The sequence below is a fragment of the Cnephaeus nilssonii genome, assembly GCF_951640355.1.
Source record: "Cnephaeus nilssonii genome assembly, chromosome: 12".
NCBI lineage: Eukaryota > Metazoa > Chordata > Mammalia > Chiroptera > Vespertilionidae > Cnephaeus > Cnephaeus nilssonii.
This window is the reverse complement of record NC_137083.1, coordinates 38,656,060-38,676,926: the sequence shown is the minus strand read 5'-3', so window position 1 is coordinate 38,676,926 and position 20,867 is coordinate 38,656,060. Positions and strand designations below refer to the sequence as shown.

Here is a 20,867-nt window from a genome sequence, read left to right as displayed (position 1 = left end):
CAGAGCTTTCTCCACCTTTAACAGCTCAGAATCCATGGTCTTTAATGGGATGATATTGGTAGTTCTTTCTCTAGTATCCTTTTTTTTTTCTGTTAAATTTGCTTTCTCTTCTTGATGGGATCTTAGTATCAATGTGCAGGAACTGTTCTAAGTTCTCTAGCAAGTATTAAATGACAAGAACCCTACGAGCTAAGCAGCATTATTATAATTTTATTTTTTATTGTCTTTAAATATTTTTTATTGATTTTTTTTTTAGAGGGAGAGAGAGAGAAAGAGAGAGAGAGAGAGAGAGAGAGAGAGAGAGAGAGAGAGGAAAAGGGAGAGAGAGAGAAGGGAGAGAGAGAGAGAAACATCAATGAGAGAGAAACATCTATCGGCTGCCTCCTGTATGCACTCGACCAGTGATCAAACCTGCAACCTGGGCATATGCCCTGACTGGGAATTGAACTGGTGAACTTTCGGTGCATGGGACGACACTCAGCCAACTGAGCCACATCAGCCAGGGCATATTATCCTTTTATAGATGAAGAAACTCACACAACTTGCCCACAGTCACATTCCTAGGAATTAAACATAAACATATTCACCCAGAATCTATGCTTCTAACCACTATGCTCTGCTGCCTATGCATGGCACCTTTCTGTTTCATTGATGTTGTTCCACCTGCTTAGAATCCTCAAGGTTGGCATGTAGGGTGAAATAGGGGTAGGGGAGCAACTGGGGTCAGTCAATATATTGGGATGGCCATGAGACCTTTCTGGCTCTGTACATATTTAAAATAACATCTCCCTGCTTTCAAGTGGGTAATAATAATAATAATAATACCACCACTCCTCGCTTTTTCTCAACAGTAGTTATCAACTACCATAGTATACATTTCAGTGATTTTTTTTTAAATTTCTCACCCCCTCCTCACCATGGAAGCTTCATGAGGAAGGCTTAGAACAATGCCTAATCCTATATAATAAACCCTTAATATGCAAATCAACTGAACAGCAGAATGACCGGAGGAATGACCGGTCGCTATGCTGTGCATTGACCATCAGGGGTCAGACGCAGGAGCTGCAGGAGCTGCCCCCTGGTGGTCAGTGCACTCCCACAGGGGGAGCGCCACTCAGCCAGAAGCCGGGCTCACTAAGGAGCAGCAAACCTGGCTTCTGGAAGCTGGGCTCACGGCTGGTGAGCACAGCAGTGGTGGCAGGAGCCTCTCCCACCTCAACTGCAGGCGGGTGATAAGGGAGCGAGGGGTCCTGGACTGCGAGAGCCCTGGACTGTGAGAGGGATGTCTGACTGCCATCTTAGGCTCTATCCCCGGGAGGATTGTGCCTAAGCTGGCAAGCAGACACCCCCCAAGGGGTCCCAGACTGCGAGAGGGCGTAGACTGGGCTGAGGAACTCCCCCCAGTGCACGAATTTCATGCACAAGATGTCTAGTATATCATAAATAAATAAGTGATATGTGGCAGACACCTTTTAAAATGGCACCTAATGATCCCCTTTACTGCTATTTATATACCCTTGTGTAAAACCTTCCCCTTGAGTATGGGTTGAACCTAGTGATTTGCTTCTAACAATGCAGCAAATGTGATGGGATGTCCCTTCCATAATTAGGTTATAAGAAATTGTGACTTTTGTTCTGCTAGCAGACTCTCTGTTGCTGGCTTTGATGATGCAAGTTGTTATGTTGGAGAGGCTCACATGGCAAGGAATTCAAGGTGGCCTCTGGCCAGTAGCTGGCAAGGAATTCAGGTCCTCAGTCCAACAGCTCTTAAGGAATCAAATTCTGCTAGCAGCCATATGAGCTTGGAAGGGAATCCTTTCCCAGTTCAGCCTTCAGATGAGATCATAGCCCTGAGCCCTGGTCAACACCTTGATTGCAACCCTGTGAGAGATTACGAACTAGAGGATGTAGCTGAACCATGTCTGGTTTCCTGGCTCACACAAACTGTGAGATAATCAAGTGTGTTGTTTTAAGCCTGGAAGTTTTGGGTTAATTAGGCAGCAATAGATAACTAGCCCTTGGTAAATAATAGGAGCTCATTAATGCTTGTTATGTTTAATGATTCAGGTTATATATTGAGGCCTCTTGTAATAAAAGTACTTTGAAAATTTGGAGTGATCTTATTTCTGTCCTCCAATAAGACATGGTTCCATTTGACCTAGAGCTGTATCTGTCAACATACTAAAAGGTGAAAGATTTTAAGAGTTAAACTTATTATAATGGTGCAACAGTGGGGTAATCCTGACCCTTTAGGATCAGCAAGACCCTAACTGGAGAGCTATGGTCTCTCTTGGGCACTACATGTAACAAGGAGATGGAGATCCTGGTGATAATTGGAAACCACAGAGACAATTGAGAACAGACATTAGAAATGATTTCTTGCGCTGTGTGCCTATCACGGTGTAATATACAGATCTTGTAACATAGAAATCCACATCTGAAACATATATGTTCACGTTGACCAATGTCACCCCAAAGAATGAAAAAAAAATTCTTGGCATTTAGCATTTGGAGTAGCTATTGAGAATGGCTATCACAGCTTCTTAGAAGGTTTTTAAAAACAGAATAGAGCTTTAGTTTAAAATCTGGAATCCCACCTCTTCTCACTTCTTCCATTGCTACCACATTGGCCCATAGCACCATCACCTCTTATCTGGGTTATCCCAACAGTATCCTAAACCTATGTGATCCTGTTAAAATGCTGTAAGTCAGATCATGTCAGTTTTGTCATCTTCCCAGATGACTTCCCACCCTCCAGGTGGCAGAATCCTGCAGTGGCTTTCCATCTCACTATGAATAAAAGCCCAAGTCCTCACCAAGGCGCTATAAAGCCATTAAAGGCGGTAGGTCTTCCTTGACACCAGAGTCAGCATATCCTAGGTTCTGGACTTGTATCAAGACTTGCTTACTGAACCCACATCTGCTGGGCTGGATCTGAGACCACTGGAGGACAAGGGTTAACCACAAATAAATGGGTAGAAAAAAATGTTTATGAGAACACCCTGAAACCCCAGCTTAAGCAATGTGGCAGACCTGTGGATGCTGGAAAAGGAACATGAATTGCAGAAACAACCTTGGCGTTGTTAGCAGCAGCCCTGAGTAAAAAGAGGATCCATAAGTAATACCAGGAATTGTAACCAAAGCCTTTACTAGTATGGCTTGGAAAATCATAGAAAAATTTTATTATATTGATGAATATAAACAGTTCTTTAGTTCTTTTACTTTAAACTTGAATGAGAATTGAAAATATTGGTGTAAAGCATGTTTGTTTTGATAAAGATGACATAAATACAAATTTCCCCAGGCCAGAGGTCAAATTTGGCCAGCGTTCCATTTCTAGACCAGACACCACATGGTTAATTGTTGCCACCCGAAATCCTTCGTAAACCCTCAACAAATACCATATTTACTTGATTATCACCCCTGACAAGCCTTGCCTCTTCCCCAACCAAGTCTTGCTGATTTTGAGGAGGAAACTGGGAAGTTTTCTCCATGTAATTTCCCATTTAATAGTCTATCTTGGTTGCCAGCAATGTCAGAACTACTCTGAAGGCTTAGTAGTAGTGGGTAAAGAGACATAAATGGGCCTGTTTATTGCAAATAAAAAAATCTTAATTATTGTTCAAGCCAGTGGTGAAATTAACTTCAGAGGCTACTGGGAACAATTGATGGGCATAATTCTCCCCAGTCCTAATCTTAGAGGTAAAATGAATCCTTAAAACTGGTAAATTATTCTGGTAAATGTGAAGCTAAAAGGCAGTTTTAAAACTGCTACTTTCATGTGTTTTTGGCAAATCAATTTACCTCAATATGGCATAAACATGCCTTTCAACTAATCTTACATTTATTCTCTTTGAAAGACTAAGTTTTGTTGGCAAAGTGCCTGTCTCCCAGTGAATAAAGCTATTATTTATTTTTCTTACTGTCAGATGTTTAAGGCAAAAATAGTGATCTTTGAGGTCTATGTGGTCATATTGTGGTCAAACTGGCTCATATTACGGTACCCTACACATACCATCTGACTCATCAGCTGTCAGCGGGGAGAGGCACAGCTCCTGAGCTAGGGGATCTGTGTTCGGGTCCTTGTGTGGCACCACGTGCATGGTACACTGCATAGAGCCTAAGGAGGAGGGTTTGAATTCTCATAAATGTTCCTGGGTTAACAGAAGTACCCAGAATATTGAAGGGAGAGACGACATTGCGTAGTGCTCCAGGGCGTGGGAACTGCTTGGGGACTGCCTGTGTGGCCTTAGGAAGACAACGTAACTTCTCCACACCTCAGTTTCCGCATTTATAAAATGAGGATAATAGTATTTCTTTTAAGGTTGTGAGCAGTACATGAAGTAATGCATGAAGCCGCTGACTTAGGCACACCAAGCATTGAGGTGACAGCTCTGATTCATTATTAATGCCAGCTTCACTCTTGATGGCATGTTTCGGGCTTCTTTAGAGCCTGCATAGTGTCCGACATGTGGTGCAATCAAGACTATTACCACATCCTGGCAGGGAGCTCAAGATGAACATCGCAGGACAATTATTCCTAGCATTTGACATTTATTACCTATTTATAGAACGGGATATGGAAAATTACAGTGAATTATATTCAGATTGTCATACTTGAAGTCTAGACATGATTTTTAACTCCTATGTATTTTGATTTGTAAAGGTTACTTAAATTACTGCTTTACAAGCACAAAGAAAGCAGCTTAGTTATTATCATCCATCTGAAGCACATGCCCCGGGCCAGGCAGCACCAAAGGGCATTTAATAGACTTACAGATATCAACAATATACCAAAAAATTAAAAATAATCAATAGATTTATATTGATTATATATTAAAAGACAAGACTACTATTCATTTTATCTAAATTTTTTCTACATTTTAAATCTAAAAAGTATAGCCTCTGATTTATGTATTCTTCAACATGTGGAGGAACTTGAGTTGTCTTTTAGTGCAATGCCCTATGTTATATATGCTGTTTATGTTATTAAATTTTATTTATATTGCTTCCCAGTAAAATAGTATGTGTATTTTTAAAGCAGGGGGAATGAATTTATGAGCATATATGGAAGGTTGTATTTAGACAATAAGTGGAGGAAATAAAGCAATAAATATATATTTGTATTTTTGTAAGTTTATTTTTGCCAAGAGAAAGACAAAAATATCATGGAAAAAAGACAAGACAGAAATAGGCTCATGGGAGAGGGAAAGGCCCAAGAATAGAAAAGCAGTAAAAAACAAATTTCCTAACAAGTTATCTCTTCTTAAATGACAGTGTAGTCTAGCTACAGAAGTCTTTAACTTTGTGTTGTTGGCATTTTTTTCTCAGATAATTAATAAACTTAATTGTACCTACTTACTCTTTACCACTGGTGCACCAAGTGCAAATTAATTTTATCTTGAAGATAGAACCTCAGCAATATCAAGAAATTTTTCTAACCCAAGACTAGGATTAGTAGCTTTGAATTAGTTTTTATTTTATTTTATTAAAAATATTTTTATTGATTTCAGAGAGGAAGGGAGAGGGAGAGAGAGATAGAAACATCAATGATGAGAGAGAATCATTGATTGGCTGCCTCCTGCATGCCCCCCACTGGGGATCAAGCCTGCAACCTGGCATGTGCCCTAACCAGGAATTGGTGACCTCCTGGTTCATGTGTCAATGCTCAACGACTAAGCCACACTCACCTGGCTAGTTTTTAAATAAATAGTTCAAGTTTTTAAGCACTACAAAGGAAACCCTAGTAAAACACATTCCTCAGAATGAAGCACTACTCACCGTAACAATATTTGGGAAATTCCACCCAATCTGACCACAGAGGCACTACATATACTGACTTTCTGGAATTCTCTAATGCTTCTGTTGTTAAGACAGCTGCTTGCCTGAATATAGTTAGATTAATGTTAGAAGACAGCAGGGTCAAGTAGACCAAGGTTCAAATTTTGGCTTTGCTATTTACCTATGAGACCTCGCTCAGCCAAGTGACTTGACCTCCCTGAGGCTCATTTCCTCAACTGTAAACGGGTAGTCAATGGTGGACAGGACTGAGTGTGGAGTACCTGGAACATAGTAGGCTCTCAATTAATGAGCACTCTCTTAAATTCAGGGGACCCCAGAATGGCATCTCCCGGGTGACGATGCTGTCATTGCTCTGCTATAGCATCAAATCGTATACAATTCACAGGGTATCACAAGTAAGCAAACCTTTCCAAGCCACATGGCTGTGATGTGACCCAACCAGGTGCCACCTTCCAGAGTCCAACAGAGCGGGGCAAGGCTTGAGCATGACCTCGCTGAGAAATGAACAAACTTCCTGCTGGCTCAGGTTGCCTGTTTCTTCAATGTCAACAAATTCCTGCCTATGGTTCCCTGGAGAGGAGCCAGAGTGTCTCTGTTCTGCGTCTTCCCTTTCAGTTCTTAAAGAAACAAAACCTCCCCCCAAGTAAGTGGAATGACACCATGCCCCACAAGACCCTAATTCAATGACATGTGGCTTTAATGAATATTACAAATAAGTTATTAATCCATATGCATGAATGAAACAGACAGACACTGTCCTATGGCTTGTTAGCCCAGGGTAGATTAGCGGTTCTGAGACCACACTTTGAGAACGTCTTCACTAACATGGCAGCAGCATTACTAAAACCTCCCTTCTGTTTTATTTCATGAATCTATCCTTAATGTGCAAACCCTGCACAGGACTAGCCTAAGATTGTGTGGGATAAAAAAAACCAGTAATGATTTTCAGGAAGCAGGTAATATTCTGGAAAGATTCCCTTAGTCTCATAGTTCTTTGATTAAATAGTTTTAACTTAGTTTTCCCCGCCATATTTTTGTGTGTTTTATTTTGGGTAACTTGGGACAATTAAGAGACAGGATGTTAGCCAGTGCTTATTAAAACCTGAAGACTCAACTATGAGCGACACCATCGCCGCATCCCCCTTGGCCTCGCTCTGACAGCGCTCTCACCAGCCCTGCTCTGCACATGGTTCTCCCTGAGGTCACCATTTCCCCACACATGCACACCACGTTCTGGCTTCACTTGGGGTAAGTCAGGTTATGTAAACAGCATTCTGCACTTGCTTTCATGCCCACTGGTTTTCTTACATCAATTAAATCACGTTAGATTTCAGATGAAAAGAATTCCTTACAGCCACAGCTCGCAACAAGCGAACAAAAGTAGGACCCAAATTGCTGTCCCTCCCACCCTCCTGAAATGTCCCCTAAGTCACCAACCATCATGAGTTTGGACTCCAGCACTGTCATCGGAGAAAGACTTCTGGGGGAAGTTACACCAGAAATTCCAAGGCATGGCTTGGTGCAGGAATGAGTTGTAAGATTCAAAGAACATTTTAAATTGCCCATGAGAAAGAAAAAGCAAGAAGCTTGACACACTGACCGGTGTTGGCTCCATTGGTTGGAGCTTCATCCCACGAACCAAAAAGGTGGCAGGTTCTGATTCCCCATCAGGACACATACCCAGGTTGCAGGTTCAACCCCCAGTGTCGGGGGGGGGGGGGGGTGTGGGAGGCAACCAATTGATGTTCCTCTCTCACATCGGTATTTCTCTCCCTCCCTCCCTCCCTCCCTCCCTCCCTCCCTCCCTCCCTCCCTCCCTCCCTCCCTCCTCTTTCTGAAATTAATGTAAAGAAAAAGAAACTTACAAACCTTTTCTTTTGCAGTCCAGTGTTTGTATGGGAAACACGTAAATGTGGCAAAGAGAAGAGTCCACCTCCGGCTTGATGACTGGGGGTCTCCCTGACACTTGGGGTTTCGGGTCCAGTTGTTCCTTTTCTTCTTCATTACACAACTCTTCTGATTTTATCTGCCGCAGCTTTTTATTTTTTAGTTCTTGTGGGCTTTCGCACTTGGCATAGTTCCCCAAATTTCGGTTCTTTGGGATCTGCAGCATTGAAATAAGCGTCTCTATGTCACAGGTACAGTGCCAGGGGTTGTCGTAAAGGCGCAGGTAGCTCAGGAGAGGTGTGTAAATGAACACTTCTTCGGTCAAGACTTTGATCTGGTTATGCTGCAGTAAGAGAGTGGTGAGTTTGTTTAAACCAAAGAAAGCCTCGCTCTCAATTTTGGAGATCTCGTTCTGTTGCAGATCCAAGCTTTTCAGCTTTTTGAACTTGGAAAACATGCTGTTCTTTAATATGCGGATCTTGTTTCTTGCTAACAGCATGTGCAGCAAATCGTGAGGCCAGCCGGGCAGCACATAGACCAGTTTTCTTTCTTGGCAATCTAAGTATTTCTCATGAAGATACGTGTACACTTCGCAGGGGAGGCCCGGTGCGTAGCGTTTGACCGGGTTGGAGCCTCTCCGGCCCCCTCCCAACCGGCCAGGATTCGCCCGGCTTCTCACACCCCCAGGGTTTGCCTTGCGGAGCTCAGCGGCTTTACAAAAGAAAAGCAGGATTAAGATGGTAACCACGCGCATCCTGACATCCAGCTGGCCCCAATTACTTGGTATGACAGATGGAACAATGCAAGTATTCCTTTGAAATCCAAGTTTGGGTAATCTTAACTAATGCAGATCAGGAACAATGAGATCCAACTGAGGTATGGTAGAGTCCCTAGGTTGCAGGGAAAAAAAAATTAGTTAAGGACATTGTAAGCACCGTTATTGACAGATAATTGCAGCTTTTTTTTTTTTTTTTAAGCAAGACATTCCAGATAATCAAGGCATATGCAGAGCAGTGGTGTATAAAGGCTCTGCACCCTCCAATTGCCTTGTTTAGTGGCTACATGTTGGAGCCCTGAGTGTGAATCAAGGCTCTCCTAGTTGCTAATCTGTGCAACCTGAGGCTAATTCCTTCACCTCATCTTCTGCCTCTGTAAAATGGGACCGAAGAGACCTCTAGTATTGTTGAGAGGATGAACCGGGCTCCTGTGTGCGACACACTTCACAGTGCCTGACCCAGGGGAAGCACTCCACAGTGTTAGGCTTAGCACTGTGAAAACCGAAACCTGTAGCTTATCAGCACATTGGATTCAAGAATTAAAGGGTTTCCCCCTTGCAGCCTAGAGATGTGCAAAAAAAAAAAAAAAAAAAAAAAAAAAAAAGAGGACTCAATGGCTGTCTTCCTGAGCTCATTCTTTTCTTTCATTTACTGTCTCCCAATCGCCAGTCATGTTGCATGTGGACTCCGGAAATGCTCAGGGTAAACTGAACTGTCCTCAGCATCTCCTGGCTCAAGGTCACCTTTCTCAGCGATCGCGGCTCTGCTGTATTGGAAGTCACACCCCTTCCCACTCCTGGCTGCTCTCCACCTCTTCCTTGTTTTATTTTCCTCCAGAGCACTTATCACCATCTGTGAAAGCAGATATTTCTTTTGTTTATCATCGTCCGGCCCCCTCCCCCCCAAACAAGGATGTAAACTTCAGCAGGGCAGAGATTTTTGTCTCTTTTGTTCACTGTTGTATTTCTGGCACCTGTAGAGTTTCTAGCATGAAGCAGATTCTTGGCAAAAACTTGTTGAATGCATGAACTACTCTCAAGTAACTATTCTATAAAAATCTTAATCTCATAAACTTAGTTATTATATTTGGGAGGCAATCTATTTTTTTCCTTAGCCAGCAAGTATTATTGATGACTTCCAAGATCTGCACATATGAAAGAATTGTTTCCATTTTTATATGAAGGAATTGTTTCCATTTTTTTTTTAAATCCTGAAAGTGGTTTTGGTTTGCATTTATTACTTAGGACATAGTCCATTCTTGGCAGATGAAGAAATGCTCAAAATGGATTTATAATTAATAACATTTCTGTTGTTATTACCGTGGGGCCATGTGGTTATGAATGGCAGATGTGTTTTCTATTCATTGGCCGTGTGAATGCCAGGATCACTCCCTAGCCTAGAGTTTTCCTCCTCGACGGTTCTCCTCCACCTAGAATGCCTCCCCCTTCTTAGCCTCCTGGGTACTGTTTGTGTTCCTGCTCCTCACTGCTTCTCTTCTGTCTCAGATTTGGAGTTTTATTTCCTGTCAGTCTAAACCCAGAGTGTGGGCTGGGTGTCACTTTCCCCTCTAGCTCTGTGTGCATGTCTTGTCTTCCTTGCAAGACCATAAGCTGCACAGTTGCCTCTGGTCCCAGGGCTAATCAGGCACTTGGCCTTTCTAAGCCTCCACTTCTCTAACTGTAATTCATTGTAAATTGTGTGTCAATCTAACCTAAAAAAAATCATAAATGTTTTAGTTAATTATTATACTTGCTGAATTATTTATGATATGCATGCTGGAGTATTGGGAGGAAAGTATGCTGATGTCTGCAACTTACATTAAAATGCATAAAACCTAAGATGGATCGAGGGATAGAGAGATGGATATACAAGTGGATATGTGGTAAAGCAAATGCAATAAGATGTAAATTGTAGCATGTAGGTGGTGGGTATACTTATTGTATAATTCTTCAATTCTCTCAACTTCTTTGTATGCTTGAAATTTTCATAATAAAATGTTAAAAGGAAACAGAAAACAACAACAAAAAATGAACAAAAAGTCATGCCACAAAAAAGCAGGTTGGTTTTCTTCAGTGCTTTGAAGCCAAAAGCTCTAAATATACGCTGTTTTCCACAAAGTAGTATTTTTCTCTTTTCTGCTTCCTTCTGTAATCCTCAAACAATAATAAACATGTGTATATATTTTAATTTTAAAGCCAAAAAAAATACCATTTTTCTGGGAAAAGAAACCAGTACTTAGAATAAGACTTGCCAAGTTTTTTGTGTTCTAATGAATACATCGCATTGAATGTAGGATGGAAAAACTTTAAGTTTAAACATTTGTAATATGTTGTTTAGTGATATGTCACTTGTTTAATTTAGGCCTCTGTAAAAATTTGCAAGAGCTGAATGTCTCTGACTGCTCAACACTCACGGTGCGTATAAGAAGCTTATTTTACTGCTGTTTGCATAGCTTTGGGCTTGCTCTGTTGGAGTGCTAATACACAGAGGCGTTGCCAAAATATATGCCTGTGTGCTCATTTAGGATTAAACATGGAAAAAAGCAAACTATGTTAAACATTGGCAAGAAATGTTATCCCACTTATATAATGCTATTATTAACCCTGTAGATATATGTCCAACGTTGGAGTCTTTGGAAAGTGGAAACAATTCAACAACTACACAAACATGAACTATATTTGTATTTAAGGCCATGTGTATATGAGACAGAAAAATTGGGACCCCGCAGAAACAATAGGCTCATTTTCATGGTCTCCACGGTGGCAGTGCCAAAGAAGATGGGAGTGAACATGTGAACCTAGCCACCTCTCTCCTGGTCCGTCTCCAGGCTTCCCTCTCCCTGCAGTCTGTCTCCGACCCTGTGAGCACACTGATCCTCTCTCAAAAAGGCAGATCTGACTACTTCATTTCCAGTTTCCATCATTTATACACATATTCACCATTTACGTTATTGGATCAAGTCAAAGCTCTTTAAAATTACTGTACCTTGGAGACCCTCTGAGGTCTTGCCTCTGCCTCCCTTTCCAGCCTCACCTTGCTCCAAACCCTGCACACACATTGTTCCAGCGACCACAAGCTGCTTTGCTTTCTTTGCTGGCTCGCCAGGCTGCTTCTCACTGCTTTACCTTTGCTCAGGCTGTGCTCTTTGATTGGAATGCTCTTTCCCTCAGTCCTCAGGTGCTGCTTTCCTCCTTGGCAGGCTTAAAGGCTTACTTTAGACCCCACTGCCTTTCCCAAGACACCACTGACTCCCAGGAAGGAGTTTGCTGCTGCTCCTCTGGGTTCCTGTCCTATGCAACCCTAATCACAGTGGTTCTGCCTCCTCCACTAGCCCAACAGGCCCAAAGGGCAGGAGATGTGTCTCATTTTTTGGGGTAGTCATAGCACAGAGCACAGGCCTTGCATAGGAATACTCCATAATACAGAGTGGGGCAGAAGTAGTTTAGAGTTGTGAGTAAGTGAAGCACAGAGTTTATTCTTGTATTATTATTTATTAACTAGAGGCCCAGTGCATGATTTAATCATGCACCTGGTGCACCAGCTGGCTGGCTGTCCGCTGGTGCACCAGGTCTTCCGAAAGCCTCTGGCGCGGCGGAGGCTTTCGAAAGGCCTTGTGCCGGAGCAGACAGACAGCCAGCTCCCCCGCTTTGGCTTTTGATCGTGGGGGAGCTGGCTGTCTATCTGCTGGTGCACCAGGCCTTCCGAAAGCCTCCGGCGCAGCCATGGCTCAGCGTCCTGCTGGCCCAATCAGCTACCCCGGCCACCCTGAGTCCCGCCCCCTGCGCCTCCTGCTGGCCCAATCGTGGGCGTAGCGGAGTGATGGTAATTTACATATTACCATTTTATTATGTAGGATTATTATATTACTTTCCACACAAACAACTGTAAACCTACTGTTGCTCTACCCTGAATACGTTTAATGAATGAAACTATATGGAGATTCTAGTAGGTGATGGACAACATTGACTAGAACTTGAGCTTTCATCTTGGGTTGACATTGATATATGTCATAACTAACATTTCAAAAATAAATAAGATCAACCTAAAGAGAGGGAGAGGGAGGAAGAAGGAGAGGGTGAGGGAGAGGGAGAGGGAGAGGGAGAGGGAGAGGGAGAGGGAGAGGGAGAGGGAGAGAGCACATGGACGAGAAAAGGACTTAGAATTGAACCATGGGGAATGTTTACTTTTAGGAGCAGTCAGAGAAGAAACAGTGAAGGCTCTTAAGACGGAATAGAAGAGAAGTAGGTTGAGAATAGAGAGGTATCACAAAAGGCAAGAGAGTGAAGTTTCAGAAGGAAGTTACCAAGTGAGCAGGGCCTCCGAGATTTGAAAACAGAGAGTGACTGGTGGCTTTTGCTAGAACAGTTTCCATGGAATAGTGGGGCAGAAATATAGTTGTAGTGAATTGCAAAGTGGACAAGATGTGAGAAAATGAGCATTAGGTATAAACCTGTTGTTCCAGAAAAGTGACTAAGGGAGTGGCAGAAGAACAGAGAGGCAGGGAAACCTGTTTTAGGTTTATAGAAGCTGGAGGACACTCACTTGAAGCAACAAATGGAGCAAGTTCCTGAGGCGACAGGAGGAACTAGAATGAGGGGCCTGATTGTGTGGTGCCCTCCTTAAGCACCAGCTCCAGGATGGATCCACGCCCCTTGGCAGAGGGGAAGAGACGTCATGAATTGGCTCCTCCTTGCTGCCTCCCCAGTCTCATCATCATCACTCTTTCTGTTAACTTTCTATTCTACTTCATTCTTTCTGTTGGTATATTTTTACTTATTTTTATTGTTGAAAGTATTACAGATGTCCCCCCACCCCCATTGACCCCTTCTAGCCTGTAACTGCCCCCTGCCCCAGGCCTTCACCACACTATTGTCTGTGTCCATAGGTTATGCATATATGCATACAAGTTCTTTGGTTGATCACCTCCCACCCACCACCACTCACCCCTGCCTTCCCTCTGAGCTTTCTGTGGATATTTTTAGTATCCACTATGTTAGCAATATATAGGGTGTCCCAAAATATGGATACACACACTTTGAATAATTATAAAGGCAGAGTTTATTAAAATACATTTCATCTTAAAAATTGAGCTATCAGCTGTTAAAGTTTGTATACATTTTTCTGGGACACCCTGTATTTATCTCTATCTATATAAAGACATATAGGGAATTTGTTATTTATCATTTGTGTTATAGGGATTTAAAAATGAATCAAGTTTTAGTTCTTGCCTTCAGGGACATTCAGTTCTGCACTTAACAGATCATAGTCTTTAAACTTGGCTTTCTAATAGGAAAGTCAAAACAATGCCACCTGCATTGAATTTGTGAACATCAAAATATGTTCCAATTTTGGAGTCTAATAATATGCAGGGAGGACCATTTTATCCAGTTACATTTCATTATTGTTTTTCCCTTTGAGACAGAATGGGAGACAAGTTTACATTTAAGGAGTTGAGTACCATTCATTCAAAAAGCTTTCATTTCTAAGGAGCTTGCCTTAAGAATATATTACCTTCAGAAATGTTTGAGTGCATTGTGGACAAATTCATAAGCCATTCTGCAATGCAGACACTGAAACAGTTCTTACATTTATGTGTTCTAACATTTGGGGTTTGAACTTAAACTTATTTTAAATATTGAGACTAGGATTCATTTGCGTTTTTTTCCAAACAGAAAAATGCAGAGATGGTTTGCCTCCTCATATCACAGGGAAAAGCAGAGTCCTCTGATACATACAGCATACTCCATCTTCCTTTTCCTGGTCCCCAAATTTTCATCATCTCTGTGGCTGCCTCCCTAACGGTGCATAAACCAGCTTTCTAACCTCCTCTTGCCCCAGTTGCATTGTTGCCAGAGTCTTCCAAAAGGTCCACAATCACTTTGATATTTGATTGGCATCATGAATATTTTTGAAGATAGATTTTGTTTGTATAAACTACAAACAATGCCACACAGTATGGCTGTTCTCTCCATTGCTTCTGGGAAAACTATACTGTAATTTCCACATAACTCCAAATCCTACATCTTGGTGGTGGGGTGTCCAGAAAACTGCTGACAGCTCGAAAGCAGCGGCAAGAGTCTAACGCTTATGGGAAGCCCTGCCCTTGCATGCCTGCGGCGTTGGCACACAGAACCTTTCCTATAGCAGAACCACAGTTTTACAACCGGGGTCCTCTTCAAAGTGTGGTTTGCTGCCCCTGTAAATCAACCAGTTCCTGTCCCATGTGATAGAAGCCCAACCTGCAGGATTTTATTACTTTAATATCCATGACTCCAGGAAATAACTAGGAATAATAGAATGTTAAACATTGATGATCCAACTGAAAATAAACTTTTGCAACCCTTAGTGATGTTCGGGGTGACCGTGTGGGCCATGCAGAACTCTTCCCCAAACCACATCCCCTAGCCAAGGGACAATTTACCTCTTCCTGCAATGGCCTATTCTTTCTAGAACCAATGTACTATAAATATTTAAAACTAGCTGACCATTTCTGTGTTCCTGGGGAGACTCACCAACCATCATTAAATAAATAAAAACCTGCTGCTACTCATTCTAGAGTGTTTCTAAGTAGTTACCCTGTAAGAAACAGCTCCATTGCAAGCAAGCTTGCAGTTCATCTGGTCTTGTAAATGTCCATTTAGGGCTCATGCTCGAAATCACTGTTGGTTTTCTGTCTCTCTCAGGTCACAGTCACCCCACTGTCTTGTACTTCAGGCTTAGCTCTCTGGGGAAGAGTTGCTTGAATCTTTGAGATCCTCTCTGACAGTACTCCCAACCCTGAACTTCATGTAGCCTATATTTTACTTTAGGCCACCTCAAACTTGCCATACATTTGGTGAAAATCTGTTTAGCTGTTTTAATATATTCAGGAACAGAACCATAGAAACTTAATTACACACACACGCGCATACACATACATCTATAAATAAATATAGATGTGTAAGCATGGACTCACTTTTAATGAAGTCGAGTTAAGAGCATTTACTATTCCTGCATAATAATTTCAGTAAGTTTAAAAATTGATCCATTTTTTAATCACTTTCATGCATTCGAAGAGTCAGGAGTGTTTGACCTTTGAACAGTTGAGGTCAAATTACTTGTCAGAGAGTTGAACTTGTGAGAATTCACATTTTAATGTAGTGTCATTGTGACGAAATGGAACTTTATTTCCAGAAAAAGGGGGAGTAGTGGAGCTTCAAGGAAAATCAATACTTCTATTTAATTTGATTTATTACTAATATCAAAGAATATGAAGAGACCACACGCATATACTTTTTGGAGCAGCGAGAGAGAGGATAGAAAGAATAGCAAAGCCTGTGAGGCTTTGATAAGGTTCTTCTCTCCGTGTTCATGCAGGACGAAACAATGAAACACATCTCTGAGTGTTGTCCTGGGATCCTGTATCTCAACCTGTCTAACACACATATCACCAACCGGACGATGCGGCTCCTACCCAGGTAATGCTTCTTTTATTTGTATTGCACTGAAAAGAAGGACGCTCCTCTAGGCTTGGGCTTGCTCTAGCATTCTCCAAAGGCAGTGCTCCTTTTACCAACACCCCAATACTGTGGCACCCCTGTTCTGATAGCAGGACTGCTGCTTTCAAGTCCCCGAGCTGGTGCCTATCTTCTCCTTGCTTGCTGGGCCCAGGTCCTCTGCCTTAGTTTGAGTTAGGTCCTGCTGTCTCTTTCTGGCCCCCCTTCCTGGGCATTGAAGCTGGGCCCCTAAATTCCAGTCCAGGGTCTGGGACTGCTCTACAATAGAATACCTCATGCTTTCAGCTCTGCGTCCCAGACTCCCTGTTGCCATGCTCTGGTTACCTCTTGGAACATCTACCACCTCCAGGAAGTACTATTTACATTAATGAGTTTGGCAAAAGTCAATGAAAGCCTTGTGTGAGAATTGATTAGTTATGAGGAATTTACAATAGGGAGTATTGTGTATTTTACTATTATTTGTAAGTTGTGTGCTACACATCCTTTATATCTGCAAAATGTTGTTCCGTAATCTTGATATTTCTGGTTACAGAGAAGTCCAAAGCCAGCTTGATTTTTTGGTTCATTTGTTGGTAACCTATTTTTTTTTTCCTGCTAAGATGCAAAAAATTCCTTTTCTCTGAGATATTCAAAGTATTTTCCAAGTTTAATTGTGTTCTTTCAATTAATTTTCCTGAAACATAGTAAACCTGAACATTAAAACTTAGCTCTTGTCTCAGCCAAGGAAGGTATTTTTCTTTTTAATGCTTCTATTCGATTTATTCCGGTTTTATCTTAAGAATCCCCTTTTATATTAAGATCAATTTTTTAAAATGTATTTTTATTTATTTCAGAGAAGAAGGGAGAGGGAGAGAGAGATAGAAACCTCAATGATGAGAGAGAATCATTGATCAGCTGCCTCCTGTATGCCCCACATTGGGGATCGAACCCGCAACCTGGGCATATGCCCTGACCAAGAATCGAACCATGACCTCCTGGTTCATAGGTCAATGCTCAACCATTGAGCAACACTGGCTGGGCTAGATCAAATTTTTATTCTTGTCCTTCAAAACTGTCATCTTCTCTCCCATTTTTATCTCTGACTATATTTCCTATACAGAGAGCATAGAGAGCATACTGCGTTCTCCATGTCTCTCAAAGTGTGTTGCAAGGATAGCAGTATTTTGGTAAATGTTTAATAACTGTCCAGGGTATAGGGAAAGGGGATGTTCTGATTTGTGGAAGTTATTGATTTCTGTGGTGCAAATACTTCCACCATGGCCAGTCACTGAACGTGGAGTTGGGAAGCGATGCTCAATAGACTCTTGTGAGCTGGAGTTCTATAAGTTTCTCTAATCTTATAAAACATCACTCGCTACTTTTCTTTAGACATTCCATATTAAGATATATATTGTATGCATATATGGGCAGGTATGAATGTGTGTGTGGCAACAGATAGAAAAATAGGCCCCCAAATGAGAATTTTGTTGTGATTTTAACTTTCAGTTTTTGCTATTTAGAGAAAATTTAGCATAAATGCTACTCAATACTGATGTGTGCTTTTTGTCATCTGAAAAAAATGTACACTGACTTTCTTATCTATTATGAAAATATATTTCATAATGATTCTCTATTTTTGCTTTGTTTTCCATTGTTTCAAACATGCTTGGGTATGCAAACGTGTTCTTTAAACTATAAATAACCAGAGAAATGTTGTTTGTTGCTGCTGTCATTCTCTCTTCAGTGCCTTTAGCATTTTTTCCCCAAAGAAATCCTTTGCCAGAAGAAAGATGTAATTTGTTTGCCCTTCTTGGTAACATTGATTTGCCAGGTTTTTAATTGAATATTTTTCCTCTCTTGGTTGGGGACTTGTTCAGTTTTCTCAAGTTGAAAATGAGGGCTAGCCACAGCTCATGCCCATTCCAGGACATTTTTTGCTTCTAAATATTTCCTGAACGAAACCCTTTTCTTTTATTCCCATTGCCACAACCTAGGTGGCACTCTCAGCACCTCACCTGGCACAGCATCCTGAGGGTTCAGCTCTGGTCCCTTTCCCTTCTTCAGTCTGCTTTGCCTTATGCTGCAAGAAGCATCACCTGGAACAATAGTCTGATCATGTCTTTGACCTGCTTGAAGTCTTGTCTCTTCCCTGTTTCTTTAACATTATCTGATCAAACTTATCTGCCCAGGGTTCCCAAGGCAAGTGCTTAACTCTGGTCATCTGATTGCTACATGCTTTTCTTTCTCTACAGCTGGAATGCCTTTCTTCTTATCTATGCTAATCCACAGCCTTTGTACCTCAAGTCACACCATCCACCAGAAGTCTTCGTGGTTTCTCCTTCCCCTGAATTCTAATAGCAACATTCATTCGTGTATTCATCATATATGGATGAATACTATGTGTGAGGCATTCTAGGCAAAGAGTGGTCATTAAAGTATTATGGAGCATTATATGTGACAGTGGTGTGGTATCTCATTATTTTTCATATAGATGAATTGATCCTTCGGTTGGCTTGGAGACTTCTTATTGGCAGACATTCTCATGCTATATAGTCTCACCAGTGCCCATCAGAATGGGGCAGAGAGAGGAAGCTGTTGCCTGGACTGGACGTCCTCAAGACCTAGCCTGTAAACAGGAGGTCAGATCACTGCATTTGGCTTTTCTGTAGGGATTCTATCATGCGAAATAGCCTCTGGGAAACTAAAGAGCCCACACACTCAACTCAAAAGAATCCACACGTGAATTTTACAGACTGGGCCTTGTCTTGGTGATTTTTTAGAGAAATTTTTGGTAAAATACATAGTAATTTTATATTCTTTCCAGTAGTAACTGCCTCAAGTATTGGAGATCTAACACAGAAAGCCTCAATTCTTTGATGTCAAAAAGCCAGAAGAATGGAGAAAAAAATTATTGCTGTAGTTTCTATAAGAATTGTGGTTTCCTAAAGACTATCATAACAGTAGAAAAATAAATAACAAACAGAAACCTCCTCTTACATTGGAAACTTGTAATTATCAAATAATTAGGAAAATATAAACACTGACTGCAAACACTGCCTCAAGTATAATTAGAATAATAAAGTTGTTTCTGGGTTGGGAAAATGATGAACCAGATCTTCCTCATGTAAGGGACACATTTCTTTGCCAAAATTCAAAATAAAAAGTAGCAGTATTGCATAAAATTTGCCAAATGCAATTTCATTGTCAACTGATACTTTTCCTCAGCAGTTTCAAATCTGTGGCCCTATAAATCCCTAGAAAGGCCTACAGGGCCACTCAAGATTCCTGTATTTTGCTTTCAAACCAATGGTCCCCATGAGGTTGACGAGAGCCAGCTAGCGACTTCCAATCTGGGAGTCATTTCCTCTAATGAAAACCTCTTTTGCCAGTGGATCCCCCATGGGGACCAGGGATAGAATTCAGAAGTTCCATGAATTTTGATGTGGGGAAAAAAAACCTTCTATTTTCAATAATCTCTAATGGAAATGTAGGTAAAATGTGGGACTCTTTCAACCATATGCACCACAAATATTTTATTATTTTTATTCTTGTTACAAATATTTCAAAATAACATTGGCACTTGCCACTACTTCAAAATCATGGTAGACCTCTTTTAGATCATATAAACATATTTTGATAATGACTATCAATATGATTGGCTGCTTTTGTAATCTTAAGTATTTTATTTTATGCATCAGTAACATTATGCTGATGAGGGATCCATAGATCTGTATATCTGACACACAAAAAGTTAAGAACTCCTAGCTCAATTCCCTTTTTTTTTTGGTATTTGATAACTGATCACATGGACTTTAAGAAATTAAACAATAGGCTTGGACCAGATTTAAATACATTTGAATACTCATGATTTTGTAAGAAACAGTTTTACTACTATAGTTTAAAAAGAGACTAACTGATATACACAGCTGAAAAATGGGATGAGAAGAATAATCTGTAAATGAGTGGGCAGCACATGAGAGGAATAAAAACGAAATCAGAGATTGCCAATCTCACTGGAGTTGAAAATGACTAAATATGGCATTACCACCATGACCAAAATGTGGTTGTAGATGCAATGTGAATCAGTTTTATGCATCACTTTTGTCAACTGAGTATCTATTCCATTAAATGGAAGAAGATAGTACAAGCCTCACAAGAACAATTAATGTGCTATTATTTGAGGTAGTAGCAATAATAGCAATATATATATTTTAAAGTCTCTACCATATATCCCTGCTGGTTTATATATATTTAAAATATTTGAATTGATTTCAGAGAGGAAGGGAGAGGGAGAGAGATAGAAACATCAATGATGAGAGAAAATCATTGATTGGCTGCCTCCTACACGCCCACACTGGGGATTGAACTCACAACCGGGCATATGCTCTGACCAGGAATTGAACCATGACCTCCTGGTTCATTGCTCCACACTCAACCACTGAGCCAGGCCGGCCAGGCTTCCTGCTGCTTATAATCATCAAAAATCACCCTCAGTATAATACTATTACACTTATGTCCTCATGTAATTGTCCCGCCTCTAAGAGGAAAAGCTGGTAGGATTACATCCATGTTGAAGATGGGAAAACTGAGCTTCAGGAAAGCTGGAGGCACACAGCTAGGGTTAAAAAAAAAAGTTAATATAATCTCCACTTAACAAATGCAGAAACAATCTGAGTGGTTAGGGAAGTTGCAATAAGTGTCAAAGCTGAGATTTGAATCCAATTTGGTCAGATTCCAAAACCTTGTGTATTTCCCATTGTGTCCTGCTGTCTGCTCACTACTCCTTTCTCTGAATCGGAGAGCTGAAGGGTTGTTAGAAATGATGCCCATCCCCCCAGCCCCAGAAAAATTGTACTTCACTCAGTTGAATCACAAGGGTATACTCCAGGGAGAGGAAAATAAAGCATTTCCCAAACTTTGGCATAGC

At 41.2% G+C, this 20,867-nt stretch overlaps 2 protein-coding genes across 2 annotated transcripts in view; one reads left to right on the top strand and one right to left on the bottom strand.

The window, feature by feature from the left end:
• The window catches only part of FBXL13 (F-box and leucine rich repeat protein 13), a gene marked incomplete at both ends in the record, with an annotated part of 167,695 nt that overhangs the window by 72,332 nt on the left and 74,496 nt on the right, over positions 1 to 20,867 (top strand). Inside the window, 2 exons of the mRNA XM_079785446.1 lie at positions 10,827 to 10,879; positions 15,822 to 15,922. Of these exons, the coding sequence (XP_079641572.1) occupies positions 10,827 to 10,879; positions 15,822 to 15,922 (154 nt within the window). The remainder of the gene's footprint in view (positions 1 to 10,826; positions 10,880 to 15,821; positions 15,923 to 20,867) is intronic.
• Positions 1 to 20,867, bottom strand: part of LRRC17 (leucine rich repeat containing 17) — a 33,825-nt gene that overhangs the window by 11,353 nt on the left and 1,605 nt on the right. The window contains exon 2 of the mRNA XM_079785832.1: positions 7,672 to 8,579. Coding sequence (XP_079641958.1) covers positions 7,672 to 8,443 — 772 coding nt within the window. The 5' untranslated portion in view covers positions 8,444 to 8,579. The remainder of the gene's footprint in view (positions 1 to 7,671; positions 8,580 to 20,867) is intronic.